Below are 23,703 nucleotides of genomic sequence, written 5' to 3' on the forward strand. Positions count from 1 at the left end.
TTTTAGGTGATTTGGCAGCCATATTATGTAACATGTTTGAGAACAATAAGATCCATTAAATCTTCTGATCAGCACCCTACAAAAGTTGAATGGAGGAAACAAGGAGAAGCTAAAGGCAACATGAAGCATCTAATTCCATTTATTTATACATTTCAGTTTGGCTTAATTTGGCTTTAAATCTTAGAAGCGATGTAGAACTTAATGCTTTTTATGATGCTCTTTTGGCTTATACTGATTTTATATTTTGTAATTTATGATGCTAGGATAGATATCATGGCCGAGGCATTAGTCTACCCCGTTTTTGGTAACTGACCTTCAAGGCTAAGTTCTTTCATCAAGTCTCGAGGCTAAAATTATTGACGATTAGGTTAAGCCACCAGTTGGGGTAAAGCTAGCTTTGGTTATGCATCGTTGCACCAATATTAGTTTATATTTTCTTTGTATATGCTAATGATTATTAAACAAGTTATATGTTTTAATAACTCATGAGTCTCATCAAAATGGAGACAAGGAAACAGCTACCTCCTCAGGGAGGCAGTTTCATGTTCAAATCTTTAGAGGAATGAAGCCATTTGGTGGCAGAGAGTTCTTTTTCCATATTTCCATATTTCGACTCTATGAGAGGAATGAAAATGCTCCGGTCACCCAAAATTCAATTCTGAATTTCTTCTAGTATTCAAATTCCATTCTAATTTAAATTTCGATTCTAGTCGTCAGCCAAACGCATGGGAGGATATGGCCATTCTGATTTGTATTTCAATTTATTTCGATTTCGATTCCGGTCGCGAGCCAAACATGCACTTAAACTTGGTAGATCCATGCGAGTTAGCTGCAGTTTCAAACTAGCCCCATTGGGTTTTCGTCTATAGTTCAGCGGTCTTCCAAAACCTACATGTTTTTGGAACCTGAGAAGGAAAAATGGTGGTTAATTAACAATTCACTCCTCATGGGTAATGTTACTGGCCTACCATTTGTATGACATGACATCGTATGTCACAACCATCAATGAAAGATCATTTTGAAGAAGATCAATACAAGACGAGTCTGGACTTGCCCCTGTTGCTGAACCGGAAGAAGCTTTCTTCTATAGCTTGACTTCGCTTGTCATATTTCTCGTTTTGTTCTAGTCCCCCACTAGGAAAAAATTCTATTTAAGTGACGGTGGGATGTAAGGCTCTGGTTCAGTACATAGACTACTCTTAAAAAAATGTATTGAGCCAAGGTGTCATCATTCTTTGAAAGAGTAATCTCCTTATAAAAAGTTTTACGATTTTATAGGATTAATCATGCTAAAAATTTTGAAATTATTAAGATTTTTTATTTTTATCCTGAATTTTAAGTTAGTACAATCAAACCATCGAACTTATCGCATTTAGGATTCCAAACCCTGGCTATGACTTCCTTTAAATGGTCTTGATGGAGTTGGTGTCATGTTCGCATATGCCACTAAAAAGGATGCTGGCATGGGCAGAACTAGTTCAAATAGGAACATCTAATGCAAAGGAAGGGACTTAGAGGAGGACTCAACGGCGAGGGCGGATGATGATGGGGAGGAAGATGGGGGAGCTGCAGGAGCTGTGGAGGATGGCATGTATGGTGTAACTTTAAGACATGGCCTCAATGGTCTGCCTTGGTTGACTCAACCCGCTCGAGCTCGCCGGCGATGCCCTCTCCATCCACTTTACCAGCATCACTGGCTACTCTGTCCTTGTCGATCTCATCTACAACCTCGAGCCCCTTTACTCCTAGGCCTATGGCTCCCACAATTGGGGTACCTGTCGGACCCCAACACCACTATCATCGCCACCACCATCCTCATCCAGACCACCGGACTCATGTACACTGTCCCCATGGCCTTGGCCACCTGCATCTCCACCTATGTGCATTAAAATTTACGTTCTCACACCCTTTTTTCAATTTGTCTCTCTTGGGAGTTGGGATCTGCATGGGATCGATCATACTACGTGCTTTCTCAAAGAGTCGGCAAGTAAAATTTCGACGCTAATATTATCGGCACTTTAGAAAGCATCCGCAATAAAAATACCGACGCTTATAAATGTTAGTATATGCATTAAAAGGTATCAGAAATTTTCTTTTCCTGTAGTGAGGCGCATCTCACCATCCCTTCTCTTCTCCCTTCCTTTCGCCATTTCCTCCTCTGTGTCACGAATAAACAATCATAGGAAAACCTAATGCAACACTGATATTAGCTTTCCACTGAAGTGGTGGGGAATCTTGTGGGTCCTGCTGCTCGTCATTAAAGAAAAAAACCACCGCTCACTCGTGCAGCCATTGCTGGTCTCGAGTCGCTAGAGGGAAGGAGGAGATGGGAGAATGAGCAGTGGAAACCTTATCCATTTTGGACGAAAATGAGGGAGAAAGGAAACTAGGAACTTTTGTCTACGTGCATGACCAACTCCATCAGTCCCATCTAATGGAAGTTATAGGTCGAATTAGGAATATTAAATTTCTCAAGTTCGATGACCTAATTGCACTAAAGTGAAGTTTAGAATAAAAATAAAAAATCTTAATAAATTTGAGAGTTTTGGCATGATTAACTCATCTTTATATTTTTATCCTAATCGTCTCGAGTTCATTGGATCCCACTCCAACTCCCAAAAGGTCCCAACCCTCCTCCATGAGTGACTTGTATAACCTACACATCACCCACTTTTTTGGCCACAGATATAATCCACTATTTTTTCCCCAAAAGCTTATTATCTTTTCAATTTTAATTGGTTATTTTAATATAGATTTTAACAAAAACTTCAATATAATAACAACATTAACGTTGTAAAATTTACTACAGTATATCTAAAAAACAATTCAATTCTAGATATGCATTTTTGTTTCCAAAGTTACAGTTTTAGTACTCATGATTAAGGTGATGTACGGATACTATACTGATAAGTTTCTTCATAAAAATATAACCAATTATGATTTTAATTAGATTTTCCTTGCTTCTACATTTAAACAAAAATATATGTATATTTACTTTTATTTGAGAAATATTAATATAGTAAGTATAACAAAGATCAAATACAAACATTGGATTGCAATCCTGCAAGTGGTAGAAAGTAAGCCCGGGGGATGGACATGGCTCAAACCTGACACAATTGGCCTGCTGGGTATTGATGCTGCGATAGTGATTTCCTCAGACCCCAACCCAACCTGGCTGATGGCTCATCTGAGACAGCTTGTTCATAATTTGGCTCACTGAAGTTCTTTTGGTCTTTTTCCATTTCCCAAATCAAAATTTTCATAATCCTTAGCTAAACAACCATAACTCCACAACTTTAAATAATCAAAAAAGGCCCTATTTTCTACCAAAAGAAATCAGAAAGTGAAAAAGGACAACCACTGTGATGGATAACAAATATCATAAGAATCACATACGAACATCCAATGACAATTCAAACAATATGGTTTTCATCTTCTTCATCCGAAGAATCCTTCAGATCATCGAAGAAAGAATTAAGATACCAAGCGCAATCCTCATTCCAACTGCCCCGATTGGCAGTGGCCCGCCACTGCTGATCGGCGATCATCTCCGGCGAGAGGCCCCACTGCTCAAGCTCCTCCCTCGTGTGATGGATTGCAAGGCTGTAATCTCCCCCAGGGCCTACCTGCATCACTCGAAACTCGCAATTGCCAAGGTTGTTTAGCCTCTCAAATTGATCGACCGACCACTTGAACCATTTCATGAGGAACACCCTTGAAGCAAGGCCATGTGATATGATGATGAGGTTGGTGTTGGAGTTGTTGACCTGACCGAATCTCTTCATGTCTATGTCCCTCCATAAGGACTCCATAAAGTCTGCAAGCAAAGCTCTATAGTGTTAGATGGAGGCAGCAAAATTAGCCTGATCTATAAGATCTGGATGCACTTGAAGTGTCTAAATGAATATGGCAAAACAGTCGGAAGAACTAAATTCCCTCTCCCCTCGTTATAACTATCATTTTGTCCTGAGCAACTTTAAACAAATCAACAATAAGATAATGGCTTACACAAACACTACGACAAGCATGCTTACAGTTTTATCCTTATCAATTTCTGCATATAATGTTGTTTAAATAACAGACGTTATATGTGTTTTAGCAATAACAATTACATTATTTAACAGTTATAAAGATCTAAAATTGACATCGTCACTTTTTACAATTTTACTAATATTATTTAGAGTTTTTTTTTTTTGTATATATGCCCTCCAAAATATACTAAATCGTATGAATATCATTGTAAAATTGCCATTTGCGTGTATGCCCGCATAAATACTTATTTTGCATATATATCCTTCTTTTCCTTTCTTTATGTACTCATGCTATCTAACGCCGTTAAAAAATAAACAATTTAAATTTGAAATGACTAAAATACGCTTACGCATAGACACACAAAAAAAAATTATACGGATACACATGCAAATAGCAATTTTGCAAAAGTATTCATACATTACATATATTTAGGAGGATATACACTTAAAAAAAAAAAATCTAATAAAGAATGATCAAAATCCACTAAAGATAATTCAGTTATTTTTAATAAAATGACAAAAATAGATTAATATTATCATGTCACATGATCTCATGTTAATATCAACTCTTATAGAATAAATATTGCTTTTATAAAATTATCGCCTAAAAAATAAAGAACAACTCAACATTTACAAATCATTAAAAACTATTTTACTAACCTAAGCATTTATAATTAATTTAAATCGATATTCTTTAATCTTTTAAAAATAATGAAGAATATATAGATGTCATAAATTTAATAATGATAATAATATCAAAATCAAATAGAGAATGACACTACCAACATAATCACCCAATATTCTAATTTGACCGAGTCAAGATCTTAAAAAAAAAATTGACAATGTGGTTTGATCTTTTTTTGACTTATTGATCCAACTGAATCATAGAAGGGTATACATGTAAAAAAAAATTTATTATTCAATAGCAATCTCCCATGCAGCAATAGGAAAAGGAGGAGGAAGACGAAATAGGAATAGAGCAATGGCTCCTCCGCTCCCTACTACTCCGGCAGCCAATTCAGTAGAAATATTGGAAATCATAATCTAATATGAAATATAGGTTTTCTAAATCTTGACCATTCTATAAAATTACACAAAAGGCTTTGGGGTTTTCTTAGGCCCACTAGAATTTATTGGCACTAAATACTCCGACTATCCTTTGGCGTTTGGCAACAACTATTATGGTTTACAACAATCCCTCTAATGTCATATGCATTAAGAACGTTTCGTGTGCACAAACTGAGCTGCACATAAAACCCCTCCCTGGGCGGTGGGCTAAAGTCCACGTGGCAGATCTAGCGAAGCGCTCACAGAATTGGAATACAATGGGACTGGATCAAGGGTCGACACCTGTCGGTATCCCACCAAACCCATCAACAAAGTCAAAATTAGTTGGGCCACCTCATGTGTGTCTGTCGGGCCACCTCAGCCTAAGAAAAAAAAAAAAAAGGGGGGGGAAGTGAGCGCTCCGCCCCGTCCCCCGTACGAATGGAACCTAGATGCCCCCCTCTCCCAAACGCTGCTCCTCTCCGCCGAGCGCGCCGCCGGTCTCCGCCGATCTCTCCGCCCCCCCCCCCCCCCCCTCCCGAGCGAACGGCACCCTCTACGAGCTTTTCCCGCATCCCGCGTCGCCGCCAAGCTCGGACCAAGCGAAGAGCGCGTCGGCGGTTACCGAAGGCTTCCACCACCGGCTTCTCCGAGAGGGCGGGTCCGTTCAACATCGTGTGGCCCTTCAACATAAGCGGCAGCCGTGACTCCGATGGCAGCCTCTGCAGCGGCCGATCGTCCTTCGTCGGCGGCTACCCCTCCTTCGCCACCTCCGCTCACCTCACCAACCGTTCCTCGCAATCCACCACCGGCCTCCGATCCGTGAACGCCTACCTCTCCTCCCTCTTCGCATCAACCTCCCTCTGTCCCCTACTCCCCTCCAGCTGCGAGATCACCAACGCCTTCCACTTCGTCCTCGCTACGGGCCATAGGAAATAATTTCTCCATTCCCTAGCCCTAGGTCAAAGTAAGTTGGTCCTATAGCCAGTGGCCGAACAGCCTTTTTTTTTCCTTCCTTTCTTCTTCTTCCCTTTTGTTTTTTTTAACGGCTTTCTACTTCTTCCTCTCTTTTTTTTTAACGGTCAGCGCCATTCCCCCAGGACCCCAGAAAGCTTCTAAAACATCAAACACGGAGGGAGGGAGAGAGAGAGAGAGAGAGAGACTTACTGGCGACACGGTCGTAGACATCGGCAGCAGACTCGCCCTCGGGAAAACGGAAGAAGAAGCGGCCGAACCTCTCCCTGGTCTCCTTGATCGCCTTCATCCTCTCCTCCACCTGGAAATTCCCGAAGTCCTGCTCCCTGACCCTGCACTCCTCCCTCACCCCGACGATCCTCTTCTTCGAGAAAGCCCTGCCGATCTCCCTCAGCGTCAACCGCGTCCGCTCATAGGGCGACACATAGAAGTATACCTTCCAGTTCGCCGCCTGCCCGCCGTCCGACACCACATCCCGGATCCGCCGGCCCGCCGCCCGGGCCTGCTCCACGCCCAGCCTAGTGAGGGGGATCCTGTAATCCGGGGTGGTCGCGTAGGCCGCCATGTCCAAGTTCCCCTGGCTCTCCCCATGCCTCACCAGGATGATCCTCTTGGGAAGGCTCCTCTCACCGTTGTGCTGCTTCAGCATCTTCTCTTCCTCAGAATTTCTCCTCGTCTCTCTCCAATCTATTGATGGTGGGCTGTTATTCCTCCTCCTGGGCTTCTAGAATAAATACTTTCCTTTGCCTCGAAAGTATTCTAACGTATAACAATCCCTGTCTCCGGAATATATCTCTAATAAATCTAGAAGATGTCCTCTGAGTTGGATCCTCATGTTAACGCGGGGGTGGGGACAGAGTCCTGATGTTCACCACCGACGGTTGAAGCTTCTGCGTTTAAAAAGATAAACTTTGAGGAATCTATGGGTTTGAAACGTTGACTGCTTCTGGATTGAAACCTTTTCCTGTGCCTTGCACAAAAAGAAAAAGATTGGTGTGAGGAGAGAATTCAGAAGAAAAGGAAAAAGAAAAGGAAACTGAAAAATCTCCACACAATCTACATTGGATAATGTTTTTCCGTTTTAAGATAGTTTAAGGAAGCTGACATCTGCTGGTGCCAACTTGGTTGGTTGTTTCTCTGTTTTGTGGTGAACATGACGAAACGTGCACAGCATCCTTTGGGTCAAACGCTTGTTAATGCTTCCATGCTTTATATGCCATTTTGTTGCTGTCGGCAAGCAATTCACAAACCATGTCTATTTAACTCATTGCCTTTCGGCTTATCAACTTAAAGACAGCTAATGACAGGGAAATATCCTCTCGAGAGGAGATCATTAGCATCAAAATGCGTTCATGCACTGCATAACGCCCACCAAGCCTGAAAAATGTATCTCGGTGGTCCTACATTGGAATGTCAAAGTTGGATGTATGATTAAATCTGATGGCAAAGAAGGGACTGCATCTACTCAAATATATACAGCTTTTTAAGCTCTCAATACCTTGAATCCTTGACTCATAAAAATAATAGCAATTCAGAAAACGGAGTCAATGATTTTCTTTGTTATTTTGTTGTTACAAAATGAACTATGTATTTGTATATTTATTAGAGTCAGCCTATGATTAGATTACAGGTCTTTCAGGAATTTATCATTTTTATTGTTTCTTATTGAGACCTATTTTTCCTTACTGAGACCCAGGAAATTATCATGTATCCAGAGAAAAATACTGATAGCTAAATAAACTAATTAGCTACAGATTCTAAACTGAATATGTAATTAGATAAATAAAAGTCGAACCAAGTTCCTAAAGTGCCCAACATATCTACACCATATTTTCATGCTATCAAATGTTCCACAATAATCTAAATCATGCAGATTTTGCTTTTTTTTTTCCAGAAAAATAGAAGTATCTGTTAAATGTGAGCATCCATCATAAACCACTTCTTCTGCCCTCTTTGATAGAATAACTGTGGAAATTGTTGACAAAATATAAATCAGTTCCATACATACACAAACATATAAGCAGCAGCATTGAGAGGAAACCACTGACCTGCAAACTTACAACAGGCCACAAACCTACAGTTGATAATTGCCTAATTTTGGGGGCTAATAGTGGAGTTCTTTATAAATATCTCCAGCTTTTTCAGCCTACTTTTTTCCTTCCCTAAATACAAACTCAAAAATTTATTATCAAAACACTTGAAAAGATCAAATATTGACATACAAAAAGATGATAACCTCTTTTTTTCTTTGCAAGAAAGTAAATAACTGTTAGTACTAATGGGAAGGGCAATCACAATTTTGCTTCTTAATTGCCAGAAGGCCTACTTCAAGATACCCAAGCCAAAGATTCAAATTTACCATGTACAAAGATATATCTACTTTTCCTTGACCAATTAAAAGGGGTAAATAGGAAATGATTTTCACCTACTCTTTTGGATTTTGGCTAGCTTTGATTAAAAAAAATTGTTTTCTGAATCTTAAATTCTAGATTTTACTGCTTGAATAGATAAAGATTGCAAGAGATGGCAGCTTAAATGAGGAACTGAAGGATTTGTGTGTGGCTGCAAGGAAGCAGATATATCAAGGTCAAGGGTAGGTGGGAAAGACAAACTTTTGGAGAGAATTCAAAGTGGGTTCCATGCGCCAAGTAGAAGATTTGGGATGAAAAGACCTTGATCAGAATGATTCTAGATAGTTTGAATTAGGTGTGCACACAATTTGGGTTAGTTCAAGTTAGGGGCCAACTAAGTATCAGACCCATCCCAAACAGTTCTCAGTTTTGGAACCGGAACTGAAACAATCCATGTTGGAACCAAACTGAACACATCCAACCAAGATCAGGTTGGATCAGATTGGTTCTTGAGAAGTCAAAAAAATCTCTACAAATAGCAAAATGATCTATTGGTTCTATTCAAGGAAGCCCATTAAGACCAGTAGTGTACGCAAAAGCCAAAAAATAATGCATAGCAACCGAACTAGAAAGATAAAGTATACATGTTGGATTAATATGCTATAACAAGAAGACCGAATATTCCATTCAACCACAGTCATCTAGAAAAATTTTAGCAACCACATAAATTTACATAAATTCATATGATGTGTCAGATCCTTCATATCCTTCTTTTAAGTTGGTATGGTTTAGACTATAAAAGAGATCTATCATACACTATTATAGTAAAAGATAGAGATTGTTGTGATTGTTTAGGGTTTAGGGATGGATAGGAGCAAAGGAGAGAAGAGTGGGAGAAGCTAGACTTCTTATAATTTGCCTTTGACTTGTGCTGTGTGTACACAATTTCCGTGCTGATGCCACTTAATTTTTCAAGGATCATGATCTCAAAGACTATTTATACCAACAACCAGACCAATAACATGCAAAAACATATATGTATAATATTTTAATTTATGAAGGTTAAGTATACAAATTAGAAATAACCCTCAACTTTAGACAAGGGAGCGTTTCAGAGAACCTAAAAGGCTTTTTGGCAGGTCATCAGATCTATCTCAATAACTATGACGTCATGAAACCAGAAAACAATTGTCTAAGACTCCCGCATGAATTAAAGTGCCAACCAGAACGAGTTGTTTCGTGCATAGATAAGCACAGACACTCAAAAAAAACTATAGGGCAGGTGGATTCACATCCCTTATGACCTACATAGTTCTTGCTCTTTGGTGCAGAAGAAATTTGATAAATATGATACATTACACACCATGTCAAAGCCTTACTGCCGCACAGAAGTGGCACCATACTAAATGTTTCCCAGTGCTTGGCATGCCAATGTGCCAGTGCATGCCAAGTGTGCTAAGCAGTGGGCAGCATGGCATGGTAGAATGCAAGTTATATAGAGAAATACATTTATCTATGAGGAAGTAATGATATTAGAAAGAGCCATGCTGAAGTACGACACTCAAAAGATTTTCTATACAGTTGTTAAATCAATTTAGGCATGAAGTTTAGACTTCCTTCAAGATTTGATCTAACTTCAAGTTGACTCAAGTTATGATATTTAGACTGTAATTAGTTCCAATGATTTAGTGATAGAATCTGTATTCTGCAGAACAGCATTGTGCATGTGCAATCATGCAAAAATAATCCGTAAAGAAGACCATGTTGTCATAATGCAAAAGATCAGAGAAAAGGGCACTGACGGAAAGCAAAGAAGCATTCGAGCTATAGGCTGTATATTCAAATGAAATGTTGCTTCAATGTGATACAACATATAAGACAGCATGATATGTGGAAGGGTCCTGATGGAGAACTGATAATAGGGCATTCAGATCTCATGTATCCTTGGTAGTTCTTTATTATTAGTAATTTCCCCACTGAAAGTCTAGTTTCAAGTTCCAATTTCAATCATGGAGTAGTTCATACTTGATAATTATTAAAACTTCATATAAATAGGAATAATATTTTTTCAGAGGAAAAAACAGGAATGTTATGTCCAATATCAGGTAAATTTCTAGTTTAATCTCAGATTTCAAAGTACCGACAAAGAAGATCAAAGAAAGGGGACTCCCATTCTTAAAATTTTTTAACTTCACTGCTTGTAGAACTCAACAGCACAGTAATTTCTTGGGTGATTCTGCAAGAGAATCTCTCCTTTAGCAAACTCTTAGCATTTGAACGGCACAAGTCTTTAAGGGAAGAGTAATACTAGGGAAACTTTTATTAGTTTATCTTAAGGTTCATTTACATGCAAGGATTGCCGAACCAGTACTGGGTGCCATACCGGTCGGCAACCAGTCCGGCTCGGTACCAGTTCGGTACCGAGCCGTACCAAGAAAGACCAGCTGGAGCTGGAGAAGGAGAAGATAAAGAGAGTGAGCAGGGGAGAGAGGAAGAAGGAGCGGCCGCGAACGCCTACAAAGGGCCACGGAGGGGCGGCGGAGGCAGCGGGGGCGTGGCGGAGGCAGAGGCCGCGGCCGCATCCCCTGTTTATATGAAATATAACTTCTTTTATCAACAGACAAACATCCAATCATAAACTGTACGAAGTGCAAGACCATTATAAAGGTCATCCCAAATTTCCAATACATGAGGCGCCCACCACATCTAGGAAGGGTCGGATATATGCAGCCTCATCCCTCCATTAAAAAGGCTGTTTTGGTGTTGCGAACCTGTGACACCCAAGTCAAAATAGAGCAACCTTATTGTTATGCCAAGACCCACCCTCAAAGTGCAAGACCGTTACACTAGCAAATGTCTAGAACTCAATCTTACAAAGAAATAACTATTACGCTTACAAAATTCAGATCGTAATCAAGCTAGTAAACACTATAGAAATTGACCCTTATTCTCTATCTTCCTTCGGCACCTTAAAGAAAAAGACAGATGGAGTAAGCAGAAAATACAATACAATATAACAGAAAAAAAGAAAAAGAAAACAATTGTCTTGCATTTGAGTGCTTGATAGCTACGGGAAAAGGGTAGCTCAGAGTCTCTGGGTGCAAATCATCAGTTGTGTACTCTTGGCAGCCAATTGAATGCAGTTATTGTGGGAAAGAGTGGGCAAGAAAGCATGAATATAGGTATTTCTGTAAAGGTAGACTTGGGATACCATTGCATGATTTCTTTCACATATTCCAGTTTTACATGGAGAAGCATACATTGAATATAAGCATTATATTTATGAATACCCCAACAAGCAGTTCTAAACGACAATCTTTTAGCAACTGAAATCTTCTTCGTTGATAGTAAATAAAAGAAAAAATCCTGCTCTCCAGCTGCCTTCGCTAAACCTCCAGAAAGATAACTTGGTTAATAACCATTCTTTGATTAAATAAAATTCTACTTAAAATAATTAACTGAGTAGAGCATGTTATCTTATATTTTGATCTGTCATCACTAGTTCAGTATGCAGGTTATTGTTTTACCAACAACAGATTCTTCTTTAGATGGTGCGCCAACTAGTCCATTCCTTAAGGAGGATCTAGAGAGTATAGAAACTATAAAGAATTGAGGATCACAATAAAGATTGTTCAATTATCTGTTTAGAATTTGCAGAGATCTCTTATTGATCACAGCATAGGACATTTAAGGTTTAAGGCATATATTCATTCAATTAGCCAGAATATGGGAAGTCATGAGAAGTAATTACGTGCCAAAGTGACATCCGTGTAAACCAAGAAGTTGACCTCAAGTTTATGTCAAGGACAGCATGTCTTCAGCAAGCATCAACCTCAAGCTTATAAATGTCACCACATTATTCAAAGAGACACACACAAACACATTCACATTAGAGAGAAAAAAAAACTGAAGATCTCATGGAAAATACAGAGGGTGAACGGAAACACAACGTAGCACCTTCGCAATAAGAAAATGTGTCAAATATGAAGGAAATAAGAACTAAAAGAAATACAATCACTTACAGGGCTGTGGCATCAGATCTAGAATTAAACCAAAGTTTTCAGTTCTCTCCATCATTAATCCTCCTTGCCTCACAAGCTTGGTTGCTAAGACTTCTAGTGGCACTAAAGGCAAAACCTGATAAATAATGATGATATGTTAATAGGAAAAAAAATCATACTGTTGTGCAAAGGCAGATTAATATTCTCATTAGTAAAATAAACTTGAGAAAATAGGCTTAAGAGAAGAAACCACCCAAAAGTATTTCATGACAATATTCAACAATGTATTTGGTAGATCTGCACACAGAGTACAAGCAAGAAAGTAGCCCATTAAAGTGCACTCATGAAGCATGATTATAATTCTCGACCAAACAAAAGCATCACAATCAACATGCATTGCTTTCTATCAGAATTTCAATAGAAATCTGAATCTGAACAGTTTCAGTCTAGTTATGGTGGTTTCAGCCCACTCCAGTCAAAATTGAATGAATGGTGCTTTATTATGGAGTCATTTGTTCAACTTTTTGAGTTGAGACTGACAAATATAGCTTTTAAAGAAAAGCACTTTTCTCTAAATTTCAAACTAGAATTCTTTCAGCTTCAAGATGATTCAGAAGCATTCAGTCTTCAATTCAAGAAGATTTGGGAAAGGCAAATTTTGATGGTCAAACACTAAAACTCAAACTGGTTGAGCAAGATCCACTTTCCATTTCATGAAATCCCAAAAAGAAGAAAGCATTTATCAAAATTCAAAATTTTCAATTTCAAATACTATTACTATGGAAATAGTAGTTTCTTGACACTTCAACATGTCAACAAGCAAGATATTCATTGGAAATGTGTCAAAAAATTTAATATGATCAAAGATATGGCCCGCAAACAGGGGTCAGGGGATGCAGCTTAGTAGTTATGATTACAGCTATGATTCTTGTTTCACAATGAAACCCAACAATTCCATCTCTGAAGTACAAAGAACTATCCATGAAACATCATAAAACTTTGTTAGATTATTTCAATTCCTCCCTAGTATGCCTCTGTTTGCTTTTCAAACCATATTCTAAATTTTTCCAAGGATTAACTTATATTTTTAACATGATTTCAAAACTAATTTTTCCAATGATTTTGTGAATGTCATGGAATTACGTCCAAGAAAGTAAGCTTTTTGGATCACACACGTGTAATTATAACAAAAAGGACCTATCATACTCGAATGAAAGCCATCCATAAAACTGCGGAGAAAGTATCATCACAGACGGAGAAGGGGAAAGAGAAACTGAACCCACATAGCAAATATCAAGAAATAATCATGTTTATAGCCTCCGATACAAATCGAGAACAAGATCTTGGAATCACAAACAGATCCTGGAATCCACTACGAGAGCTACGGAAGACGAGTTCTATAAGCGGGCTCTATGAGGGTGGGGAAAGGGAAGAAGGGCTTGCCTGGAGGGCGACGAGGAGATTCGGATCATTCATTTCGAGCTGCTTCGCGTCCCCGTTTCCCTTCCTAGCTTTTTAGCCGCCTTCCTTTCATTGCCTTTTTTAGGAGCCTGCGAAGCCAAATTTGGATGGACGAGTGCAGTGATCGGTTTTCCGGAACAAAAGCAAGACTTGGCGCGTCTGGAGCTGCGTTTATACCATCGCTCCTAGCCATAAACTACAATTTTTTTTTTTCTTTTTTGGTACATGGGCAGAAGATAGGTACGCACCAGGTCCAGAAAATCACTCCAAAATTACGAGCAGCAAAAGAAGCTACAAATATTCACTTTGGTTAGCATTGGTAGGGCTTGCGGGAGAGGAAAGATGAAAAAGATCAAGAGAAAATTGATCAGCTGCTATAAATTTTAGTTTGATTTTACCGGAATTTAATGCACAAAAATTACATAAATATTAGAAACATTGCAACATTTTTTTCCCTTTTCTTTTAAATTTAGAACCTTACATAAAAGGTCGAGAGAAAAAAAAAAGTGTCACATGCCATGTGGATGATTTGTTATGAAACATTGCTCAAATGATATATAAACTTATCATCTGCGGTAGGATTCAAAAGGTTTTTATTAGATCAACTAGAATCATTGCATGTTTGTATGTATGTATGTATGTATGTATATATGTATATATGTACTTATATGAAGGTGGTCGGCGTGCTTGTATATATTCAGCTACCATTTTGCATTCATGTGCATGTATGAAGATGCTGGTCCACATGCACATGCAATGTGTTGCTCTTGTTGTGGGTAAGAGAGAGGGATCCAAAAGTCTATAATTTGTTCAAATTCAACTAAGACCAATGAAATGCAACCATAAGTAGGTATCATGGGGTTGTAAACGTTTTTCCGATTTTCCTCAAATAATCAAAATTTTGAAGTGAAATTTTAAAATTCCGCCATAGGCAGAATAGCAATATATATATATATATATATATATATATATATATATATATATATATATATATATATATATATATATATATATATATATATATATATATATATAAAAAGAGAGAGAGAGAGCATGCGCTTGACTTGGCTAGGCTCGAGTGGATCTTCACTCAGATCCTGTTAGATCTATATTGGGTAATAGAAGTCCCACATTGAATATGATATAGTATCTTTAAAATATATGCAATGCATGCGACTACAAAGAGGAGAAGATAGAAAAACGAAAAAGGAAAAAAATGATGGGTTACTCTCGGAGTCGCAACTTGGAGTAACATGGCGGTTTTGTGAAAACGTGAAATCCTAATTTTTAGTTCTTCCAACATAATAGTAGGTCATTTAATGCATAATTTTTTTATTAGACATCTACTTAGTTTAGCTCATGTGCCAAGTTTATGATATTTTATTATAAGGTTTAATTTTTCTAATTAAAATTTTAATCTATAATTGTGCTACTAGTACATATTCATCTTTAAATCTACTAAAATTTTGTGTTGAGATTTATCTACTTCATTTCTAGCCTCCTATTCATGTAGAAATATACAACAGAATTGTAATTAATTCAAGATATACGAAAATAAATTGGTGGATTCCTAGGAATTGTTTTGCAAATAGAAATCCTTTGTATTTGAAAAAAGATTAAGGATATAGGTATCTTTTAGTTTACATGATAATTATATATGCGTTTCTTTTTTCATCTCGCTCAATTTTCTTCTCTCTTAAAAACCTGCTTAAAAGAATTATTGGCATTCTCTTTAAGCTGATATTTTTTATATAATAATATTAATCATTCCTCAATTTCTTTCCATCCATATTAAACATGTAGATAGCCACTTAGTCATGTATCCTCAAAATTAGAATCCTTTTAGTTCTGAAATTTGTGAAAGGCTAGTAATTGTTTCTATGAAAGAAGAGAATTGTTAAGTAAAATTACTTACACAAAAGACAGGAACTAACCAACACAGAAATATTGAAAACTTTTGAAAAATCTAGTACTAAGTGGCCTATGTAGTTTCTCCAATTAATAGCCACTATATATTTACCTTTGGATTAATGTGTTGACAAAATAATAAGAGGTTGGTCTTTGTCTTTTTGTGAGCAAAGAGGTAGAAAAATCCCCATCCTTTATTTTATTCTAAGAGGATTAGAAAAATAGAAACTTGATACATCAAAACCCATCAAAATACTTGCATTTGAAAAATAGCAGATGGTTGGATATTATTTCAGCACTAAGTGATTTTGCAACAAGGATCCATCATATTTTGTATTAACAGAGTTTTCAAAGACCTCTATTTATCTACAGCAGAAATAAGTCATTTATTCATCATAATACAAATAGTTGATATTATTTGTCCAATTTAGTCCAAAGTTAAGTATGTTAAGATTTAAAATAATATCACTTATTTTAAGTATTAGTAATTCTATTTTGTCAACCAATTTGAATACAAAAATTTTAAAAATATTTTTATTCAAATAATGACTGAAAATCTCCTTTATGCCTGAAGTATACAATGTAGCACTCTTTGGAACCAAGCGATGATCTACGCAAACAAACAACAAAAAAACTCACGGAGCAAGATGGAAGCACCGAACCAGGGAGAAACCCCACAAAAACATCTTATGTTTACTAATTGTCAAAGTTATTGTGTACCCAAAATTCTATAATATCTTCTTGATGCGGCCAAAATTATACCGATCAATAGAAGGTTGATATTTGACACAGCAACTATCAATTTCAGAGTTTCAGCTGGACTTATATTTTTGGGCTGATCTAGATAAGGAAAGCAATATCCACTCGACTCCAAACTCAAAAACCTAACTTGAGATAAAACTTTTCATCCATAAAAGAACTCTAAGGGACCAAGTACGACTATACACAGTCTCTACTCTGTTTCATGTCTCCTTTTGTTTTTTCTACTATTCTCCAAAATCCTATTTGATGATCTTGAAACTTTTCTTCGTTCTTTGTGTGCAAGTCATCCAATGTAGATCAGATCTTCTTCTTTGTGTGGATCCACCAATGGCCTTCCTCCTGTTAGATTGTGTTTTGGCAGCAATATTCTTCTCTTTTTTTCTCAAGAAAAAAATATCCATGGAGCAGCAATCAACAAAAATAGACTGCAAAATCTCTCTCTCTCCTTTATATATATATATATATATATATATATATATATATTTGTTGATACTCGACTGCTACTTTTTTTTTTTTGGTGAAAACAGCAATTCATATAGCTCTAACTTGAGTACATCCAGCCAAATCCAAAGAAAGTAAAGAGTACAAAAAAGTTGGAAGCTACATATGTCCAAAGGATCTCCTCGGAGTGCCGGACAACGTATGAGGCGACCCAGTCAGCTACTCTGTTCGTCTTTCGGTACACATGTGCTGCCTAAAAATCACCCATCTTCTGAACAAAATTCCGGATCTCCAGGATGAGCAGGTGACCGTCACCGTACCTATCTGCACCCCGGATCGAATCGATCACCGCAGAAGAGTGCCCCTCGAGTTGCACCCATTCGGCGCCGAGGACCCTCCTCTAGAAGGATAAGCCCTTCCAAGCAGCCCGCAGCTCTGCCCCAACAACGGTGAGCCCTAGCATGCGTCGGCCCCCAGCGGCTATCAACCTGCCCAGGGAGTCTCTGATCACAAAACCTACACCTCCAAAAACACCGTCAATCGACCGACTACCATCAAAGTTCACTTTGAGATGACCAGAAAGTGGGCACACCCATGAAACAAGGGTGAATCTGGGCGCTGTAACAGCGGAGAGAGTACCCCAGATGTCCCTGGCCATCCCAAAAGAGAACAAAGTGGTAGCACCGTTGACCTTCCCTGCCTGTAGCATAGCTCGATCCACCACCGTCCTTGAGGACCACCTCCTCCCCTCAAAGAGTTCAGCATTTCTATCCAACTAGATATGGTAAGTCAAGTGTGTGAGTAGAATGCCAGCCTCAACAAAACTGGGGCTCCGCACCGATGCTCTCAGCACGTGAATAGGGTCATGTGCCAACTTCACCGAAGTAGGAAGCGGAACAGGAGACCTACTCCATATCTCTCTGGCCCTGGGGCACCGTAATAGAACATGATCAATGGTCTCCTCTGTATCTGTACACAAAAATCACAGCCCTGAGAAATCCACATGCCTCGGCTCGCTAGCAGACTCCTGGTCGAAGGGCAACCCTATGCCACTTTCCAGATGAGAAACGCCACCCGCGGGTGAACCCGCATCCTCCATATCCATCCTCCCTCGATCTGCCGATTTGGCGCCCTCCTAATCAAAGTGTGAAGATCCTTGGCTCGTACCTGCAACCGACCCGTCGGCAGCCATACTAACCTGTCAGGCACCTCCCGAGTAGGAACTGGGAGACCCATGATCACCTCTGCCAACTGCTCCCCAAACTCCTCCCGGATCAATCTCTCCCTCCACTGGTCCCCATCTGGGTCCATCAAGTCGCTGACCCTATATCCAGCAATCCTCGTCGAGTCTACCATGGTCAGAAGTTGGCTGATCGGCTGCTTAGTCACCCAGCTATCCTCCAAAATATCTATGGACCGCCCGTCCCCAATAGCCCATCTAATCTCCGAAAGCACCAATGCTGCTCTAGCACACATCTCTCTCCAAACCAGAGAGTGGAGCCGGCCCCCTCGCGCTCCAGGTAGTAGCGCACCATGTTTGGCCCTCATCAACGAGGACCACATACTATCCAGCTCGAGCAAAAATCTCGCCGTATGTCGTGCTGCTAGAGCCTCCCATCTCGCCACCAAAGGCAACAGCCCAAGCCTCCATACCTACTCGGCTGACGCACCACCTCCCATGCCAACAAGTGGATACCACCTCTACCCATGCTCCTCCCCCAACACAAAGTTCCTAAAGAGCTGCTCAAGGGTCCTCACAAAAGATACAGGAATAAAGGAATTGGATAATAAATAGATGGGGATTGAAGAAATGACTGATTGAACCAGGGTAATCCTCCCCATCATAGAGAGAGTATGCATCTGCCATCCCTCCAATCTTTGCCTGATGCTAAGCTTGAGTGAGGAACAGTCCCCGCTACACAACCGCCATCCACTGATCGGGACCCCTAGATACCTCATTGTGCCCTCCTGCTCACTCACCCCCAAAGTCTCCAAGATAGAGTTCTTCACTTCCTGCCTGATCTTCGGACTGAAACATATAGATGACTTCAACAAATTGACTCGCTGTCCCGACACTTGACAAAAGTGCCAAAGAATCTTGCGGAGGACCCCTGCGGCCTACCTTGAAGCCCGGGCAAATAATAAGCAGCCATTAGTAAAAAGTAGATGAGAGAACGAAGGACCCCCCACCACAAGGCTATAAGCCTCCAACTCTTGAGTGGCCATCGCCTGTCTGAGGGCCCTGGATAGTGCGTCCGCACACATAATGAATAGCAGTGGAGAAAGGGGACATCCCTGGCGTAGCCCTCCAGTAGACTTAAAAAATTGGAATGGTGAGTCATTCACCAAGATGGCGAATGAAGGAGCCCTCACACAGCCCATAATCCAGCCGATCCATGTCTCATGAAAGCCAAACCCCTGTATAGACCGTATCAAAAAATCCCAACTCACCCTATCGTACGCCCTCTCCATGTCGAGCTTGATCCCTATCAAGCTCCTCCTCATCGGTGCCCTGTGCAAGTCAAATATAAACTCCTGAGCAATCAGTACATTATCCGAAATACTCCACCCTCCCACAAAAGAACCCTGCACCGGACTGATCAACTTCGGCAAAATATCTCTCAACCTGATGGCAAGAATCTTCATCGTAGCCTTGTACAAGGTCGTACAAAGACTAATCGGGCGAAAGTGTCCCGGCTTCATGGCGTCCTGCCGTTTCGGTATTAGTGTAATATAGGTCCGCTGCCAATCCGTCGTCATCGCGGATGTACTGAAAAACTGTTGTATGGCGGCTGTCATATCCTGTCCAACTATCGTCCAATACCTTCGGAAGAATAGAGGTGGAAAACCATCTGACCCTGGGCCTTGTCCTCCTCAAGGGACCAGACCACCTCCCTAACCTTCCTTGCCGAAACCGGCCTAATCAGTGCTGCAGTCTCCTCCGCCGACACCCCAACCTCAGGCGCTGGTATGTCATTTGAACTACCACCCCCTAACTGCTCAGTCCACCGAGTCCTGAAAAAACTCTCCACAATCTGTCGTATCTGATCAGGATCCTCCGACAACTGCCCATCCTCACCCCTAATAGCTCTGATCCTGTTCTGGTACCTCCTGATGACTGTCGCCTGATGAAAAAACCTAGTATTCTGATCCTCCTCCAGCAACCACTAAATCCTCGACTTCTGTCTCCAGAATATCTTCTGCTGTCTGAGTAGAGAATCATGCAGTGCCAAGTGTGATCTGAGCTCGTCCACCTCCTCCTCTAATAAACCTCCACTCTGAGCCTCCTGAGCCTGTAGACTAGTGATAGCCCCCTCTAGGTCCTCCACCCTCCTGAAGATGTCCCCCACCTCCTCATGGTTCCACCTCCGTAGCCGTCTTCTCGTCAACTCTAGTCGGTGAGACACCTGATACATAACATCTCCTCTAACCGGTGTCCTCCATGCCTCTCAAACCATCCCCCAAGACCGAGGGTAATTGAGCCAAAACTTCTCAAACCTAAATGGAGAATGGGTGGGAACAAGCACCTCGGTGCTCACCAATAGTGGACTGTGGTCCGATGCAATCCTGGGCATATGTCTAATCTGGTAGTCAGAAAACACTGAATCCACCCGGCAGCAACTGCACTGCTACTTCGATAGTTCTATCTTCCAAGGTTACGACTTTGTCATCTCCTGATGTTACCCCAGCAAGGTATGTACGCATTTACAAAAAGACTATCATCATTTTTTCCTCTTTTTGGCAAAAAAAAAGGAGGTGAGGGGGAGAGTACGATCCTCCGCATACCGAAGATAGGAATCCAGAGTTGTCCCAACTGGGGCGGAAATGGTGTGAGGGATAGTACACGTGGACAGGTGGAGAGCCATAGGTGTGAGGTGGGCCTCCCGGGGAATAACTGGTGGGGCCCCCACGGATGACACCTAGATGGCATCCACCCTGGAAATGTCCGGAGCGTGCGTCGTTATCCGTGATCGGCTAATTATGGATAGTTAACGATAATTAGGATTTGGATCCGTTCAAGTTATTTTGGCAGCCTGTTAGGTTTTTTTTTTTTTAAGTCACACTAGGCAATTCTCCCTCTCCAATCCACAGGGTGTCTTCTGAGTGACTGGCCATATATGCTGCCATCCAGTCCGCTGTCTTGTTGGCCTTTCGGTATACATGTTTAGTTTTAAAAGCCACTCCATCGTTCACAATCGCCCAAATGTCTCGAAGCGGTTTGTTAGTTTTGGATAGAGGAATTTATATAAAATCCTTCTATGCCCGGAGCACTCGCTATACTAAATAGGATCGGGTTGTATCTTATCTTTTGCGTGAAAGTATAATTAACCTTCCTTGGGATAAAGGTTTCGGTGGGAAACTTTTTGTTGTTATCTTCGAAAGAGGAAGGTTGATGAAGGCGAGAGAAGGATTTAATGGGCCCTTCGAATGGTGGTATGCAGTCGTGGAGTTCTTTTTTAGATATTCATCGGGGAGCCATGCACCGCGGTTCATATCATTTTAGTTTGTTGCCAACAGGCCCCACTTCGCCCCCTTTTTTGATTTGATTCTCTTAAAATGACTTAAAATAGGGGGAAGTGTCTTGCTTCCTCCGTTTTGCATTCGAGAAAAAGGAAATCTCTTAAAATGTCTTGCTTTATGGGATGTGTCTTTTTTTTAAAAACATTTTTAGTAGTGATAGTTGATAGTTATATAGTACGAACGATAGCTTTTTTGTAATGCATAGGAGATCTTCTTAAATGGATCATGGAGATTTATATCAAATTATGGTGGCACCTTCATGCACGAGTATGAAGAACAACTGTTATTTGCCAAGTCCAGCAAACTTTTTCCTTCCAAAATGAAAAAGTTCTTTCTAGCCATCCAAGGAGCCTCTCTCTCTCTCTCTCTCTCTCTCTCTCTCTCTCTCTCTCTCTCTCTCTCTCTCTCTCTCTCTCTCTCTCTCTCTCTCTCTCTCTCTCTCTCTCTCTCTCTCTCTCTCTCTCAATAATGTTCTACTATGGATACATCTAAGAAGGTCAGAAAACAACAAATCACGGAGTGTTCTAGACAACTCCTTCACCCTAACCTACATGACACTTTCGATATAATTAGCCTATATAAAGCCATCCAATCCGTGGCCCCGTTAGCCTTCTGAGCACTCCCATGCTACCTATACCGCTCTATATCCAGCCAATCATCGTAGCCAATCACAACCTTCACATTGTTAATAACCTTATGAGTTTAGCATCATGTCATTTAAGTGCCAATGCCAGCTCTAGCATGATGTAATGACCTGCGGTCCATGCATGGCTCAAGTTCTTGACATGAGTGAGCAACTTGAAATCAAATGAGCTGCCTAGAGTTTGGCTCAAATACAAAACAAGCTGAGCTAAAACTAGGCTTAATTCAGGCGTGCTCTACTTCGGTGCCGATACCTCCATCTGTGCCAAAATGGCCAATTGTCCACTTGATTTTTGTCAATGTCGAGTACTTGAAGTATCCCCTCTCTCTCTCTCTCTCTCTCCCCATCCTTGTTGAAAGTGCTCTCAACCTCTCTTGGGCCGGGCACCACGCCATGGATTGTGGGCTCGATCCATGCTCATGCCTGCGTTTACAGTATATCTGGGCCCAAACAAGAGCCAGCCCTCGGATCTTCTTAATGAATTCGGACCGGGCTTAAACTTGCCCAAAATATTGCCGCTCTTATACGTTCGCATGCGTTTCCAAGATTGATAGCTGCCACGAAACCCTTCGGCGGAGCGGAGCGGCGTTTTTAAGCCTCGTCTCGCGCTCTGCTCCCAATCCTCTTCCGCCGCCTCCTCCTCCTCCTCCCAAGTTTTAAGGCGTCGTCTCTCCCTCGGTTTTCTAGGGTTTAAGGCGTCGCTCTCGGGATCGAGACGGAAGTGGAGGAGATGGATGCATCTCCTTAATTAAGGAAATGGTTTACAAGGCTTAGCCTTTTAAGGTGATTTGAGTTGAGAGGGTGTCTAGAATCTTGTTTTCTTCATTTAAAAAGTAGTGCACTAGGTCGAGCAATTATTGTTAGAGAGAAAAATTACCAAATTCTTGTTTTAAGAAGTCATTCACGACATTAAAGAATCTGAAGATTGGAAAGAAAGTAAGCTTCAACAAGCATAATGCAGTGGCCGTTGTTTTTGTTAATATTGTTTCTGAGAGAAAAAGTATCATTTGGAAGCTGCTACCTGCCCTTTTTGATTTGATTGAAGTGGCGAAAATTCTGGTTATATTCAACAAAGGGCAGAAAACGTAGAGCTTTTCTGTTTCATCTTTCCCTATTGTATCATTTTATCATCATTATTCTAGTAAATTCCTGATTACAGTAAATGATGCTCACCCCTCCTATTCCTTTCCGAAAAATCTCAGTGCTGTGCTCATTATTTGGAGATTGATTGAGGAGTTTATGCCAGGTCTAGGATTTATGAATGTCGCACCCTTTCTATAAGAGAATTCAGTAGGGAATCAAGCCAATTGTACATGTTCTCTTTAGCTTGCTCTTCTTGCCTTTGGGTTTTATACAATAAAATGATGACGGAAGGTGATCATACTGGTAGATAAGAAAGTCCTTGCAGAGGAAGCGACTTTTGGAATGCTTTTGTTGGACATGAAATCCAGGGGACTGATATATAATTGAATTGATGTTTTGTGTACTAATATTTGCTACCTGCTCATGATTTGGAAAGTTTCTTCAAGATTATTTAGTCCATAAATGTAGCTAATTTCTTG

At 40.3% G+C, this 23,703-nt stretch overlaps 2 protein-coding genes and 1 long non-coding RNA gene across 7 annotated transcripts in view; 2 read left to right on the top strand and 1 right to left on the bottom strand.

Annotated features, from left to right (window-relative positions):
* LOC103720942 (methionine aminopeptidase 1B, chloroplastic-like) overlaps window positions 1-593 on the top strand; it is a 35,227-nt gene extending 34,634 nt beyond the window's left edge. The window contains exon 11 of one of the 4 annotated variants that reach the window (XM_008810919.6): window positions 7-593. The gene's annotated coding sequence lies outside the window, so the exon portion shown is untranslated. The remainder of the gene's footprint in view (window positions 1-6) is intronic. The other 3 variants (XM_008810918.4, XM_089927339.1, XM_008810921.5) reach the window with 3 other exon arrangements.
* Window positions 594-3,207: 2,614 nt separating this feature from the next.
* Window positions 3,208-14,222, bottom strand: LOC103720944 (phosphoglycerate mutase-like protein AT74). 2 transcript variants are annotated; one of them, XM_088711023.2, is made up of 4 exons: window positions 13,849-14,222; window positions 12,427-12,541; window positions 6,246-7,017; window positions 3,208-3,817 (listed from the first exon to the last, which is right to left on the bottom strand). In XM_088711023.2, exons 3-4 carry the CDS (start codon window positions 6,700-6,702, stop codon window positions 3,414-3,416), a joined length of 861 nt encoding a protein of 286 aa, XP_088567149.1. In that variant the 5' UTR covers window positions 6,703-7,017; window positions 12,427-12,541; window positions 13,849-14,222; the 3' UTR covers window positions 3,208-3,413. The 2 variants fall into 2 exon arrangements, with proteins under 2 accessions (XP_088567149.1, XP_088567150.1); XM_088711024.2 differs by having other exon boundaries at window positions 6,246-7,023.
* On the top strand, window positions 5,057-7,695 carry LOC148700095 (uncharacterized). Its single transcript, XR_015973307.2, has 2 exons — window positions 5,057-6,045; window positions 6,165-7,695. It is a non-coding gene; the product is annotated as an uncharacterized LOC148700095 (long non-coding RNA).
* Window positions 14,223-23,703: the final 9,481 nt, after the last annotated feature.

The sequence above is a fragment of the Phoenix dactylifera genome, chromosome 14, assembly GCF_051530095.1.
Source record: "Phoenix dactylifera cultivar Ajwa chromosome 14, Ajwa_hap1_PhDact_Kaust_v1.1, whole genome shotgun sequence".
In the NCBI taxonomy this organism is placed as follows: domain Eukaryota; kingdom Viridiplantae; phylum Streptophyta; class Magnoliopsida; order Arecales; family Arecaceae; genus Phoenix; species Phoenix dactylifera.